At 35.6% G+C, this 26,363-nt stretch overlaps 1 protein-coding gene across 2 annotated transcripts in view; it reads right to left on the reverse strand.

The window, feature by feature from the left end:
• Positions 1 to 18,210: 18,210 nt before the first annotated feature.
• Positions 18,211 to 26,363, reverse strand: part of PCDH9 (protocadherin 9) — a 689,243-nt gene continuing 681,090 nt past the window's right edge. For both annotated transcript variants that reach the window (XM_040054888.2, XM_040054887.2), the window contains one exon: positions 18,211 to 22,325. In XM_040054888.2, the coding sequence (XP_039910822.1) occupies positions 21,952 to 22,325 (374 nt within the window). In that variant the 3' untranslated portion in view covers positions 18,211 to 21,951. The remainder of the gene's footprint in view (positions 22,326 to 26,363) is intronic.

The raw sequence follows: 26,363 nt of genomic DNA on the forward strand, positions 1-26,363 counted from the left end.
TGAGACTTACAGGAAAAGTAAAACAAAACAAAACAAAACAAAACAAAACAAGGTAGATGAGAAAAAGGATAATAAAAGACTGAAATGTTCTGAACTCCAGCAAAGGCAAAATTGTGGTTAACTTACACGTAGTTTTTTTAAAAAGGAGAAAGCAATATGATTGGAAAATGACCTGAAAAAATAATCAGAATAGTATCAGAATACAAGATAGTCTGAGTACAAAAAAGCTGCTACATTGTATGCTTTAAAAAAGGACAGAAGAAATTACATCAGAAAATTGTGCTTTAGAATATAACAGTTGTCTATTTTTTACCATATTTACCACCATCCCCCACAAAGATGAACAGTGTTCTCATCACCATTTGTAATGTTCCTATTAAGTAGAGGCAGCATTAGATGTATTAATGTTTGGTTCTCCTTCAATTTATTATTCTCTTCCTGCTTTAATGAGATATGCTCTATAGTCCATAAAATAATTGTTATGGTAAACTGACTTTTTAAAATTAGCTACACACCAGTTGGTCCAGAAACCTATTCCTCTAGACTATTCATGCACAAAATACTTTTGTGTGAAGCTCTTTCCAAATGTGTAATGACTGGAGTAAGTCCAGAAGTTTTCCTGCAGAGTCTCTCTGCATGATTGCCATTGCAAGCAGTCTTACAGCTTCTTTTCCTTACAAAGTTATGGTCAGGGTTACTGTGATGTAGAAATGCTGACACTGCTTTCATCCTCAACAAAGAAAAGTATAGTGCTGCCATTTATGAAATTAAAGTACTTCCTGTATAAAAAAAGAGCTGTTATAAACTCCCTGTTCTACCCTGCTAGGTCACAAGTTTATGTTGTAGAATTTTTACAAGGAATCCCAGAGGGGGAAAAAATATTCTAATTTCCTGATTCTCCCTGAAGTTTCATTAAGTTACTTCAGTGTGAATTCAGCACTGCTGCTTGCACCCCAGACCCTGTGTCCCACGGAGACAATTATTCTATCCCAAATATTTCCTGCTGTGAGTGTCAGTTTAGGTCACAAGCAGGGTTTACCAATAAAACCTTCTAACCCACTCTAGCTCACTGGGAAAAATATATTTTCCAACCTAAGGCAACTGAGCTATATCATATTTTAAGGATAAATTAGAGATACTGAAGAAAATTTAATGACAAGACATGCTAACGAATAAACTTTATCAGATATAGATACCATATAAAGATGTGCATATGAAGTTCTGTTGTCACTCACCAAATTGAGAATGCTTCTTTCTCTGAAACATGGAACAAAAGCGTGGAGCTGGATTTATATCCTTGAGAAGGAGACACACATGTCTTTCCATTGCAGCTCACATTTTTCTCTTCAGCTCTCACAGTACCTCCTTAAATATCTGAGCATATTGACTTTACTATCTAACAGCTCTATTTTATTTTCTTTTCCCAAAAGAGTAATTTTTAGGAGTTGTAAGAGGAGTTGTGACTGAAGATGGCAGAGAATTGGAATAGTCTGCCAATCCTTCTGGAGCCTCAGAATTTGTATGGGACTTAAGAGAACAGAACAGAAATTAGCATCCCTAGTATTTTTTCCCTGGTGGTTTTTTTTTTTGGGGTTTTTTTGTTTTTCTTTACTGAAAATCAGAAATATATGTTTGAATTGATCGTCTTAATCCTTGTTCCAGTCCCCTCACCTGCATACTGCATGCGAACAACAAATTGTGCAGTTGAGATCTTGGCTTCCAGGACTGTTGCAATGTTTTATGACATACCACAGAATGTAAAATGAACACACTATTCATGTGGAAGCAAGGTCTCACTCCCACCCCAGACCATGCATTAAATGTTACAATTCAGAGCTGTAGATCATTTCATGCTTGGATGTCTCACATTGGTTTGTGTCTGTACACAAGATGAACAGAAAAGTGAGAAAATCATCCAAATTGTTAAGCAAGGCACTGTTCTGGGGACCCATATCTTTCAGCAATAAAGGACTGAACAAAATCTTTAGTTTTAACTCTCTTCCTGATGAAAAGGACAGACAACCTTCCATTATGCATCTTCATCATTCAGGGGTGGTTGGGTTTCCTGGACTGAATTAAGTGGGTATTTTCAGGGATGTACCAGTTGTCAAAACTGGCCCAACAAAACCCTTTTGATTCTTGTTGAAACAGTCATTAGAGGAAAGGGTATCAACATTTACTGACCATTGTAACATGACCTACAGGAAAAAATTTTTTCATGCCTTTCTTGGATCTGGGAACAGTTTATTTCCGCAGCAGCATTTCCTAAACTGCAAACTTTTAACATAAACATTTACAGGCATTTTGTATTTTTTGTCAGTCAGTGCAAATAAGACTCACCCTAATAAAACTGCCCCTCTTATTTCTACTAGTAATGCATCTTTCTGGATTTTTTCTTTCAAAAAACCAATAAAAAATGGACTTGCATCATAGCAAAAACAAACAGACATTAACTTTCTATTTATATATTTTTTGTTCATGTGAATTTGCTTCTCTCCAAAAGAGCAGATTAAAATCAGAGCAAAAAGCTTTTCAGGGATGAAAGTGTTAAAAAAATTATCCAGTATTTATAGAAAACAAACAGAACACCCCAACAAACAAACCAAAACCACATGGAAAAGCAACCCTCCCACCCACAAAACTACTCCCACCCACAAAAGCCCTACAGATACCTTCAGATACTGAATATGCAAACAGGGGAAAAATAAACACAACCACCACCAACTCCAGTATGATAAGATTACCCAAATTGTCAATAAATATAAAAATGCAGCACTCTTACCCAATAAGACACAAATCAAGTCACTAAACCTGTTGAAATGTTATGCAATGACAGTGAACTATCATCATACTTATTAAAAAAGCCTAAATGAAACTCAAATGAGACAGGATTTTTATCATCTTCTTGCAATGAAAGAACTGGCAAAGTGACATGATAAGACATTTTAAATTTTCCTAATTTGAATTGCCTGAGCCTTGAAGGTTGTTTAAATGTATACAATATCAGCCTTCTCTGAAAATCTTAATGTCAAAAATATTATGACTGAGGAAAAAAAAGTCCATTTCCAATTCACTTAAAAAGCCCATTGAGACCCAGAAAAATATAATAAATATTCGGTTATAAGTGCACATAATTTCAACTCATTTAAATTGAAGGTGTGCTCCTCCCCTCTTTGAAGCAAGGAACCTCTCTTAATGTAAATCTGGCTGATACATCAAAGTAAACCATCATAAGTTTAGTCTCAGATGTGCTATCTTTTGTCCTGTAGGTCTGTCACATGAAATATAGGAAGATGGCTTAGAGAAAAACAAATGCAAATCTGTGAAGGATTAAGTTTCAGTATCTCCCTGTCTTATGAACAAGAATTTCGTTTTCCAAGGGTGCAATTTTTCTTGGTTTCTGCAGCAAAATTAAACTATTGAACTTGAGATATGAAGTTGTATTATTTGAAAAATAAGCACAATCCATTGATATTGTTTAATGTAATATTGACAAGATAAATAGAAACAAAGTAAAAGAAATTTGTGACGTTGAGTTAGTAAAACTACAGTGACTGACTTTTGAACAGCTATGTTATATTTTAGCTTTAAAAATTTAATCCTTGCTCCAAAAGGAAAGCTTAGAAAATAGCATTTAAAGAATTTTGGCTCAGAGAGTCAAATACCCTAAAGCGGGATCAGCTAGACCTTTGCTTATGTCTACATACTTATGCCATTAAGTGATTAAGCTCTGGCTCTTTCTTGACACATACTGAGCAGCGGAAATTTATTTGATAAACGCATGTAGATGACCTGTGATGTTTTACAGTTAAAAGTACAGTTCCAATCTAACAAATTCTATTTGTGCTGTAAATTTACAGCACAGCCTCTGAGGATATTTTAAAATTAAAAGGAAACAAGTATATACAGAGATATTTAAAATTAATAAACCACTAGGGAGAAAGACTTGTTGCATGCTTAGACACTGAGCTTAAATTAATTTGAAATGTTTGTATTTGGAAGTCCTTTCACTCACTGCTAATTTTGGTCCTTAGAGAATGTATATAAAAGAAAGGGAAAGGGAAATGTTATTTGCAAGTGCTTTTATTCATTACTTATAAGAAACAGACTCACCTCTGTATAATAGCAATATTTAATGGAGAGAAGGATGCAGATGATAGTTTGTAATGCTGTTTCTGCTGTAGTAGGAAATTAATACTTTATCTTACTTTTTAGGAAGTGTCTTGTTTTTTCTTTTCTTCTGAAAACTCACTTTAAATTTTTCATAGAATACAAAGTGAATTAACTGTTTCTATCTAAGCTCCTCCCTCCACACCCCATACACATTAAAAAAAAAAAAAAAGAAAAAAAAAAAAAGAAAAAAAAAAAAAAAAAGTGAGAGAGAGAGAGAGAGAGAGAGAGAGAGAGAAGAAGCTAGTACTTATACATACTTCTTATTTCCTCCGAGGTTTCAAGACACCGTACTGTGAACAATGTAGCCGTTAAGGAGACATGATTAGAATGAGTAATGCTGAGGATAATGTGTTCTTTAGGAGACGAAATACCAAAAGCGAGGAAAAAGACCCATTGTTAGACTGCGAATAGGCTTACACTGGGCATTATTAGCACTACCATTATTTACCAGTCTGGACAAGACGGTAAACAACCTGATGTTTACATCTGAGAGACATATACAGACTGTTAGGACTATTGCACAGTCATATCCGAGGAAAGAAGTGGAAGAGAACATTAGAAACTTAATTGACTCCATATACTCGTTAAGTCAATTTAATAAAATACATTGAATTGCATACCTATATTCTCTGTGAATAAAACAAAAAACAATAATTTCTCTGTGAGGTAATAAATGTAGACAAATGAGGAGGAAATCCGTTGAGTAAAAGATAAGGTATTTTATAGGCAAAACACATCAAAAGGAATAATTTCTCACCTGTGTCTCTGGGTTCAAACTAACTGCAGTCACTGAGGCTAAACACCTGGGAAGCTCGCTGGAAGCATATGTTCACTTTGGAATTTAGATTTTGGTTTTTGTTTTTTTTTAAGAAAGGAATACTGAAATAGAAATTATTGCAAAAGAAAAAATATAATGTAAGCAGCATGTGATATAACAGTATCATCACCGAAAAGAGCAGTCCACTCTGATTATCCACAAATAGATCATAAATAGAGATAAAAAAAGGAAAAAAAAATGTATAAGAAATATACAATCCAGAAGAAAACACAGCTACTCATAAGAAATTTTCCATACAAGAAAGTTAAAAATCTAGTTCTGTAAAATTTACAGTAGATATGGAGGGAAAACATGTTGAACAATAGGAATATGAGAGATAAACTATAACCTTATTCACATATAGTATTTGTTATATATCAGCAGATGTCCTGTCAGCATCAGACTACTTGTTTATCTGTACTCTCAGATTCATAAGACATTTAACTCCCTGCTGCCTGCTGTGATCAAAGTCTGGCCCTTCCATGAGGTACTTAGCCATTTATAGCAATAACTTAGAAACACAAGTGAACTATAACTGCTAAGTATTGTCTCTTAACAACATGTGAAGTCAGTAACTGGAATGCTTCCAGTTTCAAACCGTGGCAACCAGACCTAAAAACAAAAACACACCTTTAGAAGAAAACAGTAATATTTCCTCCCCCTCATTCCTCTACCATTCTGTTTTTATTCTAAAAATTTGAAGAAAAAATACTGCTTTTTATACTGCACCATGAGGCTGTGGATGCAGGTTACTCTGAGGTCAAACAGCAGCTCAACATTAATTGGTAGATCACATTAAAAGCAGCTCTGTTATCCAATTTGCTGAATGGTTTGAAGACATGAGCTAGTGGCGACATACATGACTCTTAGACAAATGTCATCTGCACCATCTGTGGACCATATTGTGCATCAGATGGCAGGATAAAATTTTCAATAAAAAAGTTTCAGAGCACAGTTATGTTCCAGGGACTGTAGCCATGATCATAATAAAAAGGCTGCACAGGGCTGGTCACACATCTAGGATAGAAGACACTGGCATCCTGCAGCAGCTGGTGTGTGTTGGTCTTGAAGAAACATGTAACCAAGACAGACAAATGAAACACCTCAAGGACACATGGAAATACAACTTCAAGTAATAAAAATTGCTCAACCAGGTAGGACTGGTACATCACCGTCCAGATTGAAGGGAGTCAGTTGAATCTAAACTTACTAGCAGAAGCATGCATGGTCTTGTTAATCAGTTGTCAAGGTCAGAAGACTCCAGTTAAGAGGCAATTTTCATCTCTGCTGGTCTCTGTGTTTGGTTTTAACAGGATCACAGAACCAATTAGTCTGGAAAAGACCTCTGAGATCATTGGGTCCACCTTTTCACTGAGCATCATGTCAACTAGTCTTTCCTTAAATACCTCCAGGGATGGTAACTCCACCACTTCCCTATTTCAATGTTTAATCACCCTTTCTGTGAAGAAATTCCTCCTAATGTCCAACCTAAACCTACTCTGGCACACCTTGAGACTATGTCCTCTGGTTCTGGCAGAAGAGGATGACCCCCTCCTGGCTACAACCATTCAGGGACTTGCAGAGAGCAATAAGGTCTTCCCTGAAGACATCCTTTTCTTCCCACAAAACAAGCACAGTTCCTTCAAGCACTCCTCATAGCACTTGTACTTCAGATCCCTCACCATGCCCTTTGCCCTGCTCTGAACACACTCCAGACCCTCAATGTCCTTCCTGGGTTAAGGGATCCAAAACTGGACACAAGGTTTAGCCTCACCAGTGGTGTATGCAGGGAGATAATCATTGCCCTGGTCCTGCTGGTCACACCATTTCTGATACAGGCCAGGATGCCATTGACCTTCTTGGCCACCTGATGGCACTGACGGCTTTTCAGGTTCATCACCCTGAGGTCCTCTTCTGCCAGGCAGCTTTGCAGCCACTCTGCCCCAGCCTGTAGTGCTGCATGGGGTTATTTTGTCCAAAGTGTAGGACCTGGTATTTGGTCTTGTTGAACATCATATTTTTGGTCTTGGCCCCCTGATTCAGCCTTTACAGATTCCTCTGCAGAGCCTTCCTACCTTCCAGCAGATTGAGAGTCACACACAAATTAGTGCTGTCTGCGAACTTACTGGGGAGGTATTTGATCCCCTCGTCAACCAGATCATCTATAAAGATAATAAACAGGACTGATTCCAGCGCTGAGCCCTGAGGAACACCACCAGTGACCAGGCACAAAATAGATGCAGGACCATTTGCCACTACTCTTTGGGGCTGGCCATCCAACCAGTTCTTAAGGCAACAAAGAGTGCCCCTTTCAACTCTCTTTTCCTATGGAGGACAGGCAAAAGACAATAATATTGCTGGATCTGGTTTCCCTATGGCAAGAGAACACAAATCTGATGCTAACTATTCAGAGGCACTTCTGATGCCAGTGATCCTATGCACCTCAACAAAGTATAGCACCCATAGCAAACAAAATAATAAAAATAACTAAATATCCACAGCAAACCTTAGGACTACAGCACCCATAGGATTATTCATCAAGGAATTGGAAAAAAATACCCATTCCAGTAATACACTTGGGATGATCCCATTGTTTGTTTGTTTGTTTGTTTTTCCTTATGTTTGTTTTTTGTTTCTTTTTGTTTATTTATTTTTCTTCTTTTCTACCCCTTATGATATTTGAAGACAATACTGTGAGATATATTTTCTTCACTTCTGAGGGAAAATATATTTTAAAAACTCTGGTAAATTATAGAGAAAGGAGTATTTTATGAAAAACAGCTCATAAGAATTGTCTCACACTTAAGTTGATGAGAAACTCTGTTTTAAGTTTCTGCACTAACAGCAGTTGGAGTTAAATGTTTTGCACTAATTTCAAAACTTCACTTTAATTAATAACATTAGTTTCAAATTTTGTTTTTAAATAGTCAAACTAATGACTTAGTTTACAAAATTATTTTAATTTCTAAGTGATGTTAGAAAAGGCTTAATTAATTTCAATAAATTTCAGAACAGGTTTTCGGTACGTCTGAATTCATGGAACCAAATTATATGTTTATGTACATCCTAAATTGCATTCTGAAATAAGAATAAAACTCTTTAATCTAACAAACAAATTTTTTTTAAAAAATGGGCTTTAAAAAATATTTGACTGAAATGATACAGTACAGGAATTAATATATGTTCTTTTCACTATATATATATTTTTTTTTATTTGCTGTTTTAATTATTTATTTTTATTTTATGACTTGGAAATTCTCATTGTGAAATTAATTATCAGAAATTGATAAACATATAGGGAAATTATTAGACCTGTGAATAAAACATACAAAACAAAACAAAAAAAACCAAACCAAACCAAACAAAACAACAACAACAAAAAACCACAACCAAAACCAGCCTTCTTGTTTTTCCTTCAAAACATCTGTCACAATAGGTGCAGCTCATCTGACTAAATAGGTTATAGATGTCGTAGTACTCATCAGAGTTGCAATAATCACTTCCCCACATTCCCATGCACACACGCACAAATATAAATGTCTGTAGTCAGAAGGCATCTGCAGTTACACACTGAGATTTAGAAAACATCAGCATCTGCAATACAAGACTCTCACATATATTACAAATAACATCCCACTTCTAGATTTATTGATAATATGCTCTCACTGGCTACACATCCATTACTTCAGTTTTGACAGGACTATGGGTACCACTTAAGACTGTCCAAAAAAATGTTGAGAAACAACCACATTCTGTTCTCAGTCTACAATTGTGCATGGCTATCTTGATATCTGAATCATAGCAATGCTTTAAATACCTTAACAAAGACAACATATGTCTGGGGGGAAGTGGAGCTGACTGACAGAAAAGAAGCACAGATTAGAAGAATACTGCATACAGGTGACAAGCTTCAATGAAAATTCAGGGTTCAATCTAGCAACATGATGTTCATATGATCAGTTAGATGGGAATTTATGTGGGAATCTATAGCCAGGGCAAAGTTTGAACAAGGGAATGAGGAGTTGCTGGCTCTGGACAAGGGTGAAGACACAAGTCACAGTACTCAGAGCCGGAAAAAGTGATGATCTAAGTGTATCAGGTTGTCTATCATCCTGCTTGATCATCGTTGTGTTGGAGCATTGTTGTATTCAAGACACCCAGGCCTCCTCAGACTCCAGAAGAATAAATGAGTTCTAGGGAAAAGTTTCACTTATAGCATATACACAGCGAACCACCTGCACATGGGTCTGGCAGCCTAAAACCTGAACTGCATATTTGTTCTTTGGAGTTACTTCCCTACTCTTCCTCACTTTTTTGCATCAAAATTTCCATGATCCAGAACAACATTCCAACTCTTGCACCATACTCTCAGACACCATAGAGAGATTTTCCACCCTGATCTTGGCTACAGGAAGCACAAACATCAAATATTATATATTTATTTTCCCTTTCCCTTTTCTTCCTTTCTCTACAGACAGTCAAGCTTATCCTATCCTAGCCTAGCCTAGCCTAGCCTAGCCTAGCCTATCCATTTTTTTGTCTCCTTTTTAAAATCCTCACATTTTGTGAAAGTAATTGTTGTACTTAATTAGTTACAAGTGTACACCCTTTGAGGGTTTTCCCTCAAAATGTGGGGGGTCCTGTCCACAAAGATAATTCACAGCAAGTCTTGAAGCAAGTCAACATCATCTTTGGGACATACTTTGTTGGGCAAAACTGAATTCACAGACAATCTTATTTGTGTGAGGGTCTAAAGGAGGAAAAGGAATGGTCTTTCTACTAAAGTGAAAAATAATCAGAGGTCTGTGTGGTGGTGGGTTTCTGATAAGGTATTGTAAAGTTATTGCCCAATGGTTTGTTCCTGTTGCCCCCCTGATGGTTTGGTTCTGCTTCAAGTTTTCTCCTCCCTTGCCAAGCTGTCATTCACCCCTAGACACACTTGTTGATTTGTTCACCTGATATAAATCCTCCCAAACCACTGCCCTTATTTCCAGAGGATTCTCTGTCAATTCTAAACCTCGCCTGGGAAATCCCCATTTCTTCGACATCTCGTTGGTGCACCTGACCCTTTCCACTCCCCTTGCCTTCCCAACAGGCTGTCAGACTGAGGGTCCCTCCTCACTCCCCTCCCTGTTGGGTATCTGATTGGTTGGAAAAATGTAACATCCCTCAGTTCCTCCCCTGGTTAAAAGAGACTGCAAATGCAGGCTTTGTCAGTTTTCACTGTGGGACCCCTTGGGGTAATAAATCCTTGACAAGCACTGTCTGTCCTTTGTTCCGATCCAAGACACACCTCATCTGAGAGCCAGAGAGAGCAGGCACCTCAGCATCACTATCAGAGCTCGAGAAGTGGCGAGCATGGAAGAAGCCACTCCAGGCACAGGGCCAGAGTGTACGAGCTTGCCAGGTGAATCTGGCCCATTGTATCAGGTCTGAATCTGAAGAGGTACTGTAAGATTAAAAGGCTTATGATTTTCTAAAATCGTTTACCCTGGGCATCCTGGGAGATTTTGCAGTACAGCAAAGATAGGTAGGAACAGGGAAAGACTACACAAGAACATTGACATCTGTTTCTTGCAGCCAGAAGGCTGAAGTGCTACTAGTATAAAAATAAGAAAAAGCAGGCAGATCGTATACTGAGGAAAACGTGATTATTTCACACAGTAGCAGAAACTAAAGCTGGTAAAGAAATTCATTTCCTATCTGAGAAAGTCTCTCAGGTGAACTTTTCACTTATCTATCTTTTTCTTTTTTTTTTTTTTCCCCTCCATTCTCCAGTGGCATTATATGCACACCTTATGGAAGCAGAATGCTCTGGCTTGGAGAAGCCACATCAGTCTACACTCTGATGTTCATCCTAGCTTTTTTATTGTGGGGCTCTCTGTGGATGTCTGGAGGTGTCAGTTGTCTCCAGTAGTAGCTGTGAAGGTGCTGAGAGGTCTCTCAGCACAACAGTGTTGATGTTTGAGGATGGGCTAGGAGAAGTCAGGAGAGGTCCTCCCCAATCTGTGACTGTCACCTGCACTACAGCCCTCTGCAGTAAGAGTTCATGTAGCAAATTTCCTGTTCTAGGCTTATCACTTGGGGATTAATACAGCATAACTTGTCCTTGGAACTCTAAAGAAAGTTGTAGGTAGTTCTGGTCTTCTATATTACCTCTGCTTGTTCTAGACAGGGCTCAGTACCCACATGAACTAACTCAGTTCATAGTGTTCAGCCTGTTCTTTAGAAGGTCTGTTGGTTGGAATGCAAATGTCATGATTTAGCTCTCACCATTCACCACTTCTTAGGAAGAGATAAAGATGATTCCACTCACCTGTAGTACAAGATCAGGTGTCCTGTTTTGAGGATAAGAATTTAATTTATTTTATCCAGTGAACATGTTGAGGAAGCCAATATTTACTTAATTTCATGAGCAGCTTGTTGGATGGAGATGTATGAAAAATATATGAACATGTGCAGATCCTACACTATAAGCACTAAAAAAACCCACTAAAACTGATGGAGGTCCACCATGGGAGGAAGAAGTGCTGATGTACAGTTAGGTAAAATTTGATAGATCTACAACTACCATGTTATAACTTAGTCTAAATCTTTTTATATTAGAATGTTTCTTCCCCTTTCCTCCTCTATGTATAGTAATTGTCAGTTGCACAGCAGGATTACTTGGGGGCATACAGGTTTAAGGATTTTGCAATGTCTCTGACTGACACATCCTTTCATCCTCATTTGGTGTAATGACCGCTGACATGGAAACTACTGCTTGAGCTAATCTGCCTCCCACTGAAATCAAAGGCAGTTTTTAATGCAAGGAACTTTGTAGACTAAAGATACCTTTAAGAACAACAACAAAAAAAGAATGCAAGTATCACAAAATTTTACAAATTCCTTCCTAGACAGAATTGACAACTATTTACTTTTAGCAAAATGCCAGCTCCATGATCTCAGCATCTGATCATCTGCTGTCTATCACAAACAGAAAAAAAAAAAAAAAAAAGGTGGCAAATGCAAGAGAAGGGCAGTGAATTCAGTAGAGCCCTTCTGTGCCCATGGTCTATTGTCACATTTATCCTAGCATAATCACAGTGCCACAAATATTCAAAATACAAGCCCACTGTCACAAATGGCAGCTTTAGGTATTCAGTACATTCAGCAGCAACTACTCTCTAGTAAAGCTAGACAGAAAGTTGGAAACTAGTCAGGAAATAGGGTTTTGGTAGCTTCACATTGTGAAAAATGCAACTTCCTTCTCATTTCTGTTTGGTTTCATTTTTAATGATTCTTTTCATTGGCAGTTGGTTGATTTATTTGTTCAAATACCTAAAAGCATTAGTGGCTGGCTGTTAAACAGAATTTGTATAGTTTTGGAAATCTACAGACTGAGACCTCATTAAATCAGTGGTATCCCTTTTGAAATCATCCATGTCTACTCCCAATGCTAATGTAGTTGAATTAGTAATTATGCAATTGTTCAGGACTAAGGAATTAGAGTCTGTGACTGCAAGCTTATTAAAAATAGTAATTGTGCATTTGATATTCCAGAAGTGCAGAAAAACTGAATTTCTTAGTACTTTTCATACAAGAACCATATATTGACTGAATGCATATTTGTGTAGAATTATTGCTTGAAGTTTATTGAGTTTAGCCTTTAGCATGATAATTGAACCATACACAGTAGGGCATCCAAAGAAAATTCAATATTAGCAATATAATTTCCTGGAGCTACATGTTTCACAAAGAAAATAAAAAATCTAAAAATCTTAAATACATCTTTCCCTCATTCTTCCACAATATTTGTTTGCTTTCTTTTTGAATCAGAGGGTGCTTGATTCAGTTGAGCTTCAATCTCTTTTTTTCACTGTTGTTCTGCTTACAGGTTTTCAGGTTTTCAAAATTAGTGATGAGTAGTTTGACATGGTAGAGGATCCAGAGACTTTGCAGCTGTCAGCTGCAAAGTTTGGAATAGGTTCTGCATTCTGACTCTCCATAAAGCAGAGATCTAATGTGGCTGAATTTGGGAATAAAAGGATTCTTTCTGGAGGTCTTCAAAAATAGCTGTTTGCCTGTTAGGGAACTTGAGATTATTTTAAAGGGTAGTTCAACTGTGCACCTAACTCTAAGGAGCCAGAGACCTAGTCAATATTTTATTTCCCTCAAAACCATATATCTAGAGTCTCCAAAACAATTTTTCAAATTGTTTAAAGAATGAGGTTTAGACTTAACCATGAGTCACAACTGTTCACAGTTTCATTCAGTGTTACTCCTAAAGGAGGAAGCAAACAGTGTGTTGTTGACTCAGCAAGTAGGTAGTTCTGGCTGAATGAATAATTTGTTTGTTTGTTTGTTTGTTTGTTTTGTTTTTAATTATTATTGTTGGTTGGTTTCTGTTTTTGTGTAGTGAATAAAACAATTGTCTTTATGCGATAGCCTCCTTTATTTATTTATTTATTTATTTATTTATTTATTTATTTATTTATTTATTTATTTATTTTCTGGGGGACTGAACACCACATGGTAAGCAGTAATTATGCATGATCTTTATCAATAATGTAGAAGAACTTCTTATTGAAGATAGATTAAGTGTTCTAAGAGTACAAGATCATGCAGTAAAAGTACAGGACTATGTAATTCCCTGTGGTAAACAATAGTCCTGAAGAACAAATCTAAACCACCCCCCCAAATTAAAGAAAGCTCCCTTAAACAATTTCTTTACACAGTATTAAGAAATATGCAGTGGTTGTTACATAATAATAAATAGTGACTTGGATTTAGAATTTTTGTGACTGGATTTCTTTACTGTCACATTGAATTTATTTAAATATCAAATACTAATAACCCAGACCATTCTGTAGAATGTCGCACATGAAAAGAAATTCACCAACTGCTGTATGGCATTACGCCTGTATCTTTGCCATCTGTGCCCTTTTGTGAGGGCTGGGGGAGTCTGAATTGTTTATGAGGAATGTAATTAGTTGTGTTCTGTCTGGTGTGGTTTTTTTTTTTTTTTTTTTTTTTTTTTTTTTTTTTTTCGGTGGTGGTGGTGGGGGGGGTGTTTTTTGCTAGTTGGTAACACATAATTTCTTAATAATTTAGGCCTACAGATTATTTGCAAATTATCTGCAGACAAAGATTTTATAAGCACTTGATATTGAGAATTTAATAGTCAAACTCAGTGCTAAGTTACTTAAATCATGTGGCATTGCTTGTGGTCTCTATATTAATATACCAGGCAAAAAAGCAATTTCCAATAATTACAAAAAAAAAAAAAAAAAAAAAAAAAAAGCAAAACCGAAACAACAACAACAACAACCAACAACAAAACATAAAATAAATATTACAGCTTTGCCACAATTCTGGATACCCCTTTCCACAAGCTGATAGTATTATATGTTATGTGTACACAAATCTATGTAGATAGGAGGGTAATTTTTCATGGCGCTAGAGAGATATCAAGCCTCAAAATTACTTTCTTCATTTTTGCAACAGTTTACTATGCACGCATACAGCTTTCTTATATCCCCTCTCTTTCCTGTCTTTCTGCTACACTCTCCCTCCTTTTCTCCACTGTGAGAGCAATGAGGTCAACGGCTTTCATCTCTATTAGTACCCACATGACAAGATGTCAAAAATGTCTACACGGCTGCAGAGCCACACAGAGATCCCACTTTCAATTCCCTTCCTGAAAAGGAAGAAAAAAGGGGAAGGTGTGGGAAGGGAAGGTGCCGGAAGAGAAGGCACGGGAAGGCGCGGGAAGGGAAGGGTCGTAGGGAATACTGAAGTGAGTGAACTGACAGCGGATGAGTTTCCTTTGAACAATAGCAGGTTTTAAATGCCAGTAAAATATTGGCTACTGTCTTTTTAAGATAATCTAGAAAATTCCCATTGAATTTGCTATATCTAAGGTTTTATTAATACCAGTTCCCAGTTGTGTTGATCCTTTCTACAATACAAAGGTGAAAGCTGACTTTGAAACATGAAAAAAAAGCTGTTTAGTGTACCAGATTTCTGACTAATCTTCTTTTAAATCAGCTGTTATAAACATTATCCTTAGAGAGTAGAGTTTTTCCCTATCTGATCCAATATTTAAAACATCTTTACCTGAGAAACTAAGAATGTAGGTTTACTTCTAACAGCTACAGTCAACAAAACTTAACTACTATATTAGGCATTAATTTTATTTCTGATTTTTATTCTCATTTAAAGTACAGATATCATCCTAATATAACTTATGGATAAAGGCAAAATGTCATTTCAGAGCTGTTGGGGCATTCTCAATTGTATGAAGAAATATTACCTCAACTTCCCTTTAAATTTGGATTATGTGTAAAGAGATAGCAAACACATAAAAAGACACATTCTTAAAACTCAGTTCACTAATAAATATTGTTATAGGTATATATTTAGACAAGAAAATAAACAGTTATAATTCCCGTACAGTACTTACCCATTCTAACATTATCACATGGTTGTACAAACAGGATTATAACAAGCAAAAGAAAGCACTTTATTTAATGAATAAATAATCAAAAGCATTGGTGAGGATAGTCTTAATAATATGCTGCTTCATACAGTTTAAAGTACATCAAACAACAAAATCCATAGTCCCAAAATTCCATTAAATAATACTGAGTAATTATGTGACTGATAATATTTATGTGTGTGTATATATATATATATATAATCTCTATATATATATGTGTATATAATCATTTCATTATGAGTAATTAAGGTATCTATTTACATGCCATGCAATATTAGAATATGTTGCAATACCTAGGCACAACAGGTGGATTTAAGAATGGCTGTGGCAAAAAACAACCAACCAAACAAACTTACTTTTGTAAATGAGGGACATTACTTTCTTTAAGTCATTTCTTTTCATAATATACAGTGAGAATTTCAGATACTTTCTGATAGCTAAAAACATACTCATTTTTGCTATTACACAGTTAGGTAGCAGTATAAACTTTGACCTGTAATAATAACCATGAGATGCTGCAGTTAGAGAAAGCATTCTTGCTTCAAAACATAGCATATGACATGCATGTCTGTGATATTCTTCCCATTGTGGACCGAGTTCTGTGAAATTCTGAGCTATTCCTACAGGAGGAAACTAACTGCTATGTTCTAAAGAAATTAATCCATTCAAAGCCTAAAAAGAGCTCCAGATTATTTGCCAGGATGTGGGTACATGTCTGCACATAAGTTCTACTGCTGTCCAGCAAAGTGATGTGTCTGCATCAATTGAAAAACAAAACAAAACAACTACAAAAAACCCCAAACCACCCGCTCCCCTCCCCCAACTTGTAATTCTTCATTTATTGGCATTTATTTCAGTTTGTAAGTAAACGACATTGTGCTTTATAAACCTGAAAACAGTGTACATATTGTATACTAAAGGACTTGCCATTTCAGCTACTTGGATGAGTTAATTGGATGGGTTAATTCAGTTAATTGGATGGGTCCTGAAATTTTACTTTTTAAGAGGTTCAATAAAGTCTGATGGATTAGAACCTGGCCCTCTATGCTAAGATCTTACTTTCAACTCAGCAGGTTGAAAACAAAATATAGAATAGTCTCTCACCATTTATATATATATATATTTTAAAGCATTTTGTAACATAAGCAGCTGTGTTAAATAAAGCATTATATTTCAGAAAACTCAAACTGAAACTCACATAATGTGTGAAAAAGGGTATATCATGATTTTACAAGTAAGCAACTACCAATGAGAGTCTCTTTTAGCAACAAGAGGAAAAGTCAGAGGTGGTTTTAAATTAGGGTGTAATTATATTTGATGGATGTGTCCACTAAGGTGGTGAGAAGTGCAAGTTAATAAAACTAATGTTAATTGAGTTACAGCTCAACTATCCATGATATACTGAGCTGATTCACACCTCTGGGTTATGTTGTATCATGTTTTCTGTATATTAAAATGTCTTTCTATGCTCTAGAGCTGGTCCCCTTTTCAAGGTTTTTATAACAGCAGAAATGATTACAGGCATATTAATTAATTAATGTCAAGACTTTGTAACACAGTTCCACAGAAGAAGTGTAAATGGGAAAAAAATGGAGCTGTGAGTACTTAGTTGCCTTTAAAATCTGAACTGGCTCACATGAGGACATGTCCTGTAGAGAACTCTCACTGATTATTTTTTCATTCTTATGGCAAGAATGCATGCCATAAACCAGTTTTATAATCTGAATCAGGTAAATGGTCACAGGAAAAAAAACACTTGTTCTTCTGTCTGAATTGGAAATGACACCACTGCTGTGCTCTCATGCCAGTAGCTTACTTTTTTAATATATTTTGAGGCACTGCCTAAGGCTGTTAGACCCTACCCTTGTGTCTTTTGGTATGTTATGAGTCTGTGGCCTGTGGATTCCCTGACATCCCCTGCTGCCACATTCCATGGTTTTCATTATATCTTCTCTTTCATTAAAGGAGCTAATGCCTGCCTTTGCTTAAAACATCCCAAGATTCAACTTCTGATCAATATTGCAATCTTCTTTTTCCTACTTCTTTGTTTTCTCATGTCAGCTACATTAGTCCTTATGGCTCCTGCTCTTTACTCTAACACAGGTATACATCTCCACTTATGTATCCAAAGTTTCCTAAGTTTCTTGATTATTTTAATGTACTCCATGATAAAGTCCTTAATATTACTTCTGATCTTGAATATTAATAATAACTCACTAAGTTAATAATCACATTAAGCAAGGAATGTGAATATAATTTTCTTCCTATTTGTTAAAATTGATGTATACTACATAGTTGTAATTCTATTCCATTTATTTATTTGTCAGCCTTCATGCATTGTTCCACAGAGTCCTAGGTAAACTTTGACAAGGGCATTGAGTAGGCAATTTCTTTACCTATTTCTGTAAGAAAATACAGTAATTTTTTTTTTTTTTTTTTCTTTTATATGACCTCATCATTCCATGGGGCTCAGTAATTCCACCATCATACTTTCTCTTCAAGTCACATCATCTGTTAAGGATCTCAAGAAGGCATCTAATCCATCTGCTCCCTCTGACAAAAAAAATCTATTGTTTGCTATTTTTCCTTTCTATTCTTCAGGATACCAAGCCCATGTCTAGACAATCTGTTCTAGTACATCACTACTTAAACCACTAGAAAATGTTTCACTGTTCAGGTCTAAACTTTCTGTGTTTTTTTTTTTTTTTTTTTTTTTTTTTTTTTTTGTGGTCCTGACTGCTCTATCTTTAGTAAGAGTTGGAACAGCATAAGACTAAGTAGGACTAAGTAACTATGTCTATTTCATTTTCTTTCCATTTTCTATTTGGACTAAGAGTTTTGGTCAGAGGCAGCAAAAATAGAGGATTATGAAAGAAATATTTGGCAGACTTTTTTAGCAGCCTTTTAAGTGTGTGCATTATGAAACAATTAAATAAAGGACACACAGTCTGAAGGAAAACAAAAATCCAGAACTGACATCAGAGACGCATCTGTATCATGGCAAGTTATGAATAATTTAAAATAATATTTAGCCTGAAAGACAATAAAATCAAACAGTCACCAATACTCAGTTGTCATCTCATTGGGTGCAGTGGGATTTTTAATTTGTATTTAAAGCTCCTCATCTGAGATATCACAGAATTCCTGAAGGTTTTATTGTTTGCTTGTTTGTTTGTTTTTTCCCTCTTTATTTCTGAGTTTTAGACAACGCAGTAACTGATTGAGCCAACCAAATGGTTGTGAATGAATGGGAACTTTTTAAATATGTTTAGGGTCAAATTCAAATTCTGTGGAAACATTTGGGAAACATTAATTTAGCTTAAATGGAAATAAAATGCAGTTCTCTGTGCTGTAGATATTTCCTTCCTTCCTTCCTTCCTTCCTTCCTTCCTTCCTTCCTTCCTTCCTTCCTTCCTTCCTTCCTTCCTTCCTTCCTTCCTTCCTTCCTTCCTTCCTTCCTTCCTTCCTTCCTTCCTTCCTTCCTTCCTTCCTTCCTTCCTTCCTTCCTTCCTGTTTCTGTTTCTTTTGCTTTCCTTGTCTTCTTTATTTCTTGGCTTTTTCTCTCCTCTTTTTCTTTTAATAACCATTTCAAAGCTGAGTAAGGTTTTAAGATTCTAAAATTACACAGAATTTGAGAAAATTAGATGAGAAAATTATATAAGAAAATTTTCACCTTCTAGCAATATAAACCAAATTTGTTTTAGCTTAGGACAAAATATTGAAGGTTGGAACAGACTATAGTTCTCTTTCTGCAGCAACAGTCACATCTTTTATTTTCTGTCCATGGTAGAAACATTTCCAAATATATTCTGTTAAAAAAACATTTGTAATTTAAATGAGCTGGTGTTATTTGAGTTTTCAAATAATTGTTGTATTTCTGCTTTAAAACCCAGCACGTTCAAAAATAGGTACTCTTAGTGATATATATTTTAAAGGTTGTTTCAGGGGTTTTTTTTGTTGTTGTTTGTTTGTTTGGTTTTGTTTTGTTTTTCATGTGCTGCAACCAAAATTATTACTTAACAACTCAGTTTTTCCCTATAGGAAAGAATCTACTGTAGTTTGATATGACTTTATTCTACTCCCAAAAGAAAGACCAAAGTGCAGTATTTCCTATATGCTACCCCTGTACTTCCACAAAGATTCAAGCAAGGATGGTTATTCCATGTGCTTGTGTAGGCCTAACAAATGTGGGCTAGACTGTCATCCTTGTGCTGAATAAGTAAAACTTTACCCAATTCAAATAACTAATTTTGAATAAGTTCCTACTTACATAGGAATGGCAGAATATAGCCCTCATGATTTATCATTTGCTGTATATTCCAGTCTTACACATACAGATATGAACTTAATGGATCATGGTATGCTTAGAAAAATAACTGGAAATTCAGAATGAAGCAAAGAAACAAATCAACCAACAGCAACAGAAAGAAAGAGAAATTAACAGGTATTAAGTCCCTTAAGCATCTGCCCAAGAACTAACACAACACAATCAGGAATTCAGAACATTTATTGCAAAAGCTGAATAACTAAATAATGTTGAACTGGCAAAGCAGTAACAAGGATAACTGGTTAGATATTTATTCTGTCAAAGTCATCAAACACCCCTCACAAACTGACATAAGTACTGCAATAAGCAATGCACCCCTAACCCATTTTTAAGCCTTTTATACTGTGGAGGAAAAAATAAAAGTGAATTGCTATATACAAAATAATACAGAAAAAACCAAAAAGGTTCTGGTTTTTTGGTAAAAATAAAAACACCTTCAGATTAACTAAATTTGTTACTTTAAGACTGATATTTCACTGTGGCATAAGTAATTTGCTTTTTTTCTGTAAGGACTTTTTTTTGTTGGTTTTTTTTTTTTTTGGTTTTTTTTTTTGTTTGTTTTTTGTTTGTTTGTTTTGCATGCTATTCATTTGTGTAAATCATCTTTCATGCCTTAACAAAAACCATCTAAAAATGTTTTGGATTTGGATTTGGATTTGGATTTGGATTTGCTTTGCGTGCAACTTAGATCTTACTAACATTGGGAGTCACTCTGCTGATTTGACTGAGGTGACATGATACTGGTACTTGCCAGGCATTGACCAACTATGATAACAAACAGTTAAACAGCAATAATTAGAGATTTAACCCTTTAGTTCCCCCAACTAGCCTACCAGGAGAATGCTCTGTTACATCATGAAGGCACAACACATTAAATATTCTGTGGCTATGGTCTAGAAACACTTGTGTAACTACAACTTTAACGCAGATGAAGATCAACACAAATGCTGCTGTTTCAGCAATACGAACTGTCTTAGGTATAGACACACACCTGCCCAACTGGAAAAACATTATTATTGTATTTTCCTCCTGTCAAATTTCCTTCACATATTTCAGCTGGGATCAACATCAGCTACTACTCATTAAATGGCAGACTACAGCTAATTTGATCAAAGATCCCAAACAAACAGCTTTCTCCCTAACCCTCCACCACGCATTTAAATATTCTTTTGTTTTTCAATTTCCCTGTTTTATGAAATATAATGGAAATTAAACAAACAAACAAAAAAAAGCTAAGGTTTTAAGCCCTTACACAAGTCCTTTAATTTCTTAATGTTAAATTAAAAAAAAAAAAAAAGGAAACAAAAACAAAACCAAAAAAACCCCTTCTAACTGAATGCTGACATCATTTGCTACTACATAGAAAAAAGGGGTTTTCTTCTGTTTCTACAAGCAGCCTTTCTTCCCACCCCATCATTCTTTTCACTTTTAATAAAAGTGGCTTAAGTTTCTTGGAACATTGTGTGTCAGACAGACTACTAACACAGAAACACCATCACTGAAAATAAAAGCAAAACAACAAGAAAGCAAAAGAAAGAAATTAAAAAGCAACCGTGAAACACAGAAATATGCTACAGTATCTTTTCAAGTGAACCTTATAAGTACACAAAAATTTAAGTAATAATTGTTGCTATTTACAAGTATTTGAATGCTGATTGACTTATAAGTGTCCACTAACATTGTTAATAGCACAATAGGTCTAATGTTTACAGCTTCAATTGTTTGCAATATGATCTCAAGTATAACGGTTCCAGCATAGATCAGTGACAACAAAAGCACAATTTTCTAACTGGATATGCTTTTCAATCTTTGCAAACCACTGCGTTATCACACTCTCTCACTCTCCAAATGCATCTTCTGTTGTTCATAGCAGCAGTCCAGGGTCAAAAACCAAAGAAAAAAAAAGAATATTTTCAAACTGGGGAGATCTCTGCGGATTTTAATCATGTCTATATAACAAAACCACACAACTAGTAGAAACACTCTTTCATGTTGCAGGACATCATACCTTCCACGGTGCTAACATAAAGATATGCATATCTCTGCTAGGCGAAGCATAGTTCTAGAGGTCTAACCAGTACATAAAGCTCTGACAAACACATAGTATTAGCAAGTCTAAGTAAGCTAAAGTCATTGGTCCAAAGTAACCATTTCTTATAGCTGGTGCTCCTTTGGACTCTCCACAGATCCTGGGGCCTGTTTATAAGACTTCAAGTTGGCCAGAGGAATGTCAGTCACGTGGTTGCCAGTGTTGAAATGGCCCTCACTGGAACCATACTGCTTTCGATCACTGAACTGGTTTCTGTTGCTATCTTCTTTCCAGGTCCTGGTCAATGTGTGTCCATTAACTAGTTTGTCCTTCTTAACCCATTCTTTCTGAGGTGCAAAGGTGGAGAGAGGAGACTTTGGCTGTTGGTATGGGCTCAAGCTAGGAGGCATCCAACAGTTGTCTGAGTGACCCAAAACCAGGCATTCTTGAGTACACATCTCCGTAGCTTCAGCTAATCCTCGTGGACCAAGAGGCCCATCTGTAGAAGAAAAACAGAGAAAGAAAAAAGGGGGAGAAAAGGGGGAAAAAAAGGACAAAATATTAGATTGTGATATATGTAATTAAATTTACATATAGACCTCAGGAGAAAATTAACAATGATCCTGCAACCAAATATTGTGCTGGTATATTCTACAAATATTTTCATTCTGTTTGAGAGTAGATGTTCTGTAGGGCATATACTCCCTGTATATGCTACCTACTAGTTTCCAGAAGTGGAAAAATAGCTCAATTATCCCTATGCCATTGGTCTTGGATCCTACTATGAATAAACTTAGCGCCTTTTTTTTTGAGTCATACAAAGAAAATAGAGCTAGGTAAGTGAAGATGTCCGAGGAAGTAAACCTACCCTTGCAGATTCTGAGTGAGAATCAATGCTTATAAGGGCCTATTATTTGGATGTATTCTGCCCTGCTTTTACTGCTGAAGATCCTTGGTGAATTAACAACCTACTGAAAACTGAGAAACATCTGTACTCTCCAAAACCAGGATTGCCCAAAGGAATGCTTGGTACACAGGATTATTCTAATGTCTACTGTTCTACAAACACAGCTTGATGCATAGTTCTAGGTATCCACTCAGTGGATGCACACTCCAATGCATACTCTCAACAAGTAAGAGAGAAGTTAAATTTTGCTTGATTTAATATGAAACCAGGAAACAGTTCAAAACATTGCATCACGAAAGAGAATAAATTCTGTAACTCTTCTGACCATTAAACACATCTCAGATCCTATACAACCATAAAAGTCAAGGGGAAAAAAAGGCTTATATAAATCTGGCACTTTAAAAAGAACTGTTCTCATAATTCTTTGTAAGCTAGAAAATTAAGACCACAGGAGACAGAAATGAAGATTGCTGAAGCACTATGCATCTTAAATATCTACATGATTTTTCACACACTATTGAGGACACAGCTGGCCAGCTGCAGGCCTTTCGCAGTCAAGCAGACAGGTCACCCACGCCTTCAGCAACACTAAATTTCTCTCACTCTTGTGGCATTTTAAAATTAATTTGCTCATCTGCTCAGGCTGGATGTATGAGGAGGGGCAAACTATGAAAAAGGCAGAGAAATCACTAAATGTATTTTTGTTAGATATTTCTCTATATCAGGAACATGCTTTGTCAGGAGTAATTGCTGTGTTGTAATTTTGAGCAAGAATTTTGAGATGTTTATTCTTGACTTCAGAGTAAATCAATGGGCTAGTACTGAAAACATTTGAAGAGTTAAGGAGACATATTTCCTTGATTTACCAGCCCAGTGACAGGAAGCAAATTATAGATTGATTTTTGAGAAAGAACATTAGCAAGTAGGCATGAATAGCAAAATTACTAATCAGAAGAAAAATGTCAGAGGTGTAGCAGAAAAAAAAAATAGTATATCTTAATAATAACCTAATTGAGACTCAAAATGATAAGTGAAGACACTCTAACAAAGATTTCTGTATTAAAATGACAAAGAATATTTTGTTCTCTTGTACTCCATGCATATACAATAAATAATGCCTACTAAGCTTACAGCTTTTTCTGAACACTGAAATTAACTCAATTATTTTTATGGAAACTCTTATTCATTTCCCACTGCTTTTAAACACAGAAATAAAAAAATACCATCAGGCATATTTCTATATGTTACGTTAGTAATTAGGTAATCTGTTTATCTCTGAGCAGCACCTCTTTTTGAATATCTAGAGAATATATGGTACACTGTAGATGTGACAGAATATAATAAGCTATAATAAAATATAATAAGCTAATAAAAGTTGCTACTGAATTCCCCATATAAGAAAGTATCCTGAAAGTAGGCTGAAAACTAGAACATGGAAAATGTATAGAATCAATGCTACTTTCTACTTAGATCAATATAAGGTGAAATAATTAAACCAAAACCATTAGGAAAAAAGAAAATAACAACTGCAAAGTACGATCTTAGCAGAGATTTCTATGAGAACCATGAACCACACTTCTGAAATGAGACCTGAAAGATAGGTGTTGTTGTTTTGTGGTTTTTTTTTTTTTTTTTTTCCCCCTATAATACTCTTCTTTAAATCCTCTATTATAAAGTTCTAACCTAACTGAGGCAGTACTTAGAGAGAAATAAACCCAAATTGAAACAATTATAAGTAAAGACTCACAGTACATTGTTAACATTTCTAGAAGTTAATTTATAGGTTAAAAGCTTCTTTTTTTTTTTTTTTTTTTTTTTTTCCTGGCTGTCAACTAAAGTTTAGTTTTGAATAGTTTTTTTCAATTTCTGAGTAAAAAAAGTGAGAAGTGGCAGAACTCTTTTCAACCTGTCTACTCTTCCAGTAAACTACTATTTTATGGATCAGAAAAGAAAGAAAGGTTTTGCAGACATTAAAATTTTACAATAGAAAGAAACATTTTGCCACAGAATGACACTTTTCAAGAAGGATGGTTCTTCCAATCTACACTGGAATAAAAGGATAACAGGAGAGCCTTCAATATGATAGTTCTGAAGAGGATAAATTACTTTTTCTCTTTGGTTAAATACATTTCAAGAGATAAGACTATAATTTCAATTTAAAATTTAAATGAGCAATAAGCTGGTTTTACTTAAGAATAAATATGCATGTGGTCCCATAAGCTACACGTCAAACTCTTTGGAAGATTTACTTAATGTGTTTTGCTTTCTTCAGTAACAGGCATTTTAGGCTGTTCAACTTAGAATTAATTTAAAGCATCCTTTGCTTCAGCCACCTCTAGGCTGAAAGACTTTCTGAAGAGCACTGGAATATTCACCTATCTGCTACTACTGTGAGCAGCAGACAGGAATGGGGTAACAATGCAGAGATGATCTCCTGTGCAAGAACTGCTCCTTGGGTTTTTTTACAGTTTAACAAAATACCACTGTCCAACTTAGACCTGGAAAATTAATTGTTGTGTGCAGGTCTTCTCCCCGTCAACCTTCCCTATTAAGAGATATCAATCAAAGGCAAGTCCATGCTGTCCTTAAAACAGCCAATTACAATTTTAATATGGATGTTGGTCATACCAAGTGAGAGCTGTAGACAGAGTGAGACACTCTCCTTTTAGGAGAGGACTGGGAATCTCGGGGAACACCTGAAAGACACTTCTTTTGGCTGTATAACTGTTCAAATAGCTGTAAGGTACGATACAGTCTGCACACACCTCTACATATGCCTGTATGTAAGAACTGAGAAGAGGTACAGACTCCTATTCAAATGTGTACTCAAATATTTTCCAGTACTCTGCCTCATGCTTTCCAATCTGTAAAATACAGGGAATATTTAATTGCCTTGCTAAAATACTGTGAGGTTTAAGTTTAAAAAAATGCCTTGCAATATTTCATCTAATATATAACTAAGAATCTAACTTTTGGTCCACCACAAGAGAAAAATAAATCCATACAGTGATTTTTTTTAGAAAAGCAGATTGTTAGAATAATATATTTTACTCTTGAACTACTACAGGCAATGGTCATGCTTATTTATTGAGGGAAAAGACAGCTTCATCCATAATGTGTGGGGTGCCTGCCATAGCTATCTCCAGTTAAGGCCCTTAGATATAACCATAATTTTTGGTAAATTTTGTTGCTAATAATGGTGATCATGATTTAGGGGATTCTACAAATTTCCTACTGTGAGATACAAGGAAAAGATGAAAAGAACAGAAAAGGATCTCACTTACCAAAAAAAAAAAAAACCAAAAACCAAACACACACAAACAAACAAACAAAAAGTTTTGAAAATTAAGGCATTTTAATATTTTGTTTTATTATGTTCTCAATCATAAAATTTATTATTTTATAAGACTCTTTATTATTCAGGTTGCTATTTAGCAGCATAAAGTGTAATGATCATGAGCAATATGATAGGAGAGAGACCTTCTGGGGATAGCGTGACTCAAGAGTTGGCTGCTATGTATTGAGAAAGCCATAATGTTGCCTTAATGGTAATTATCTTTCTCCTCCACCACTGCTGAACAATAGTTTTCACCTAATTTTCTAAAGTTGTTTCATTACCACATACAATGA

Source organism: Hirundo rustica, chromosome 2, assembly GCF_015227805.2.
Source record: "Hirundo rustica isolate bHirRus1 chromosome 2, bHirRus1.pri.v3, whole genome shotgun sequence".
Classification (NCBI taxonomy): Eukaryota; Metazoa; Chordata; class Aves; order Passeriformes; family Hirundinidae; genus Hirundo; species Hirundo rustica.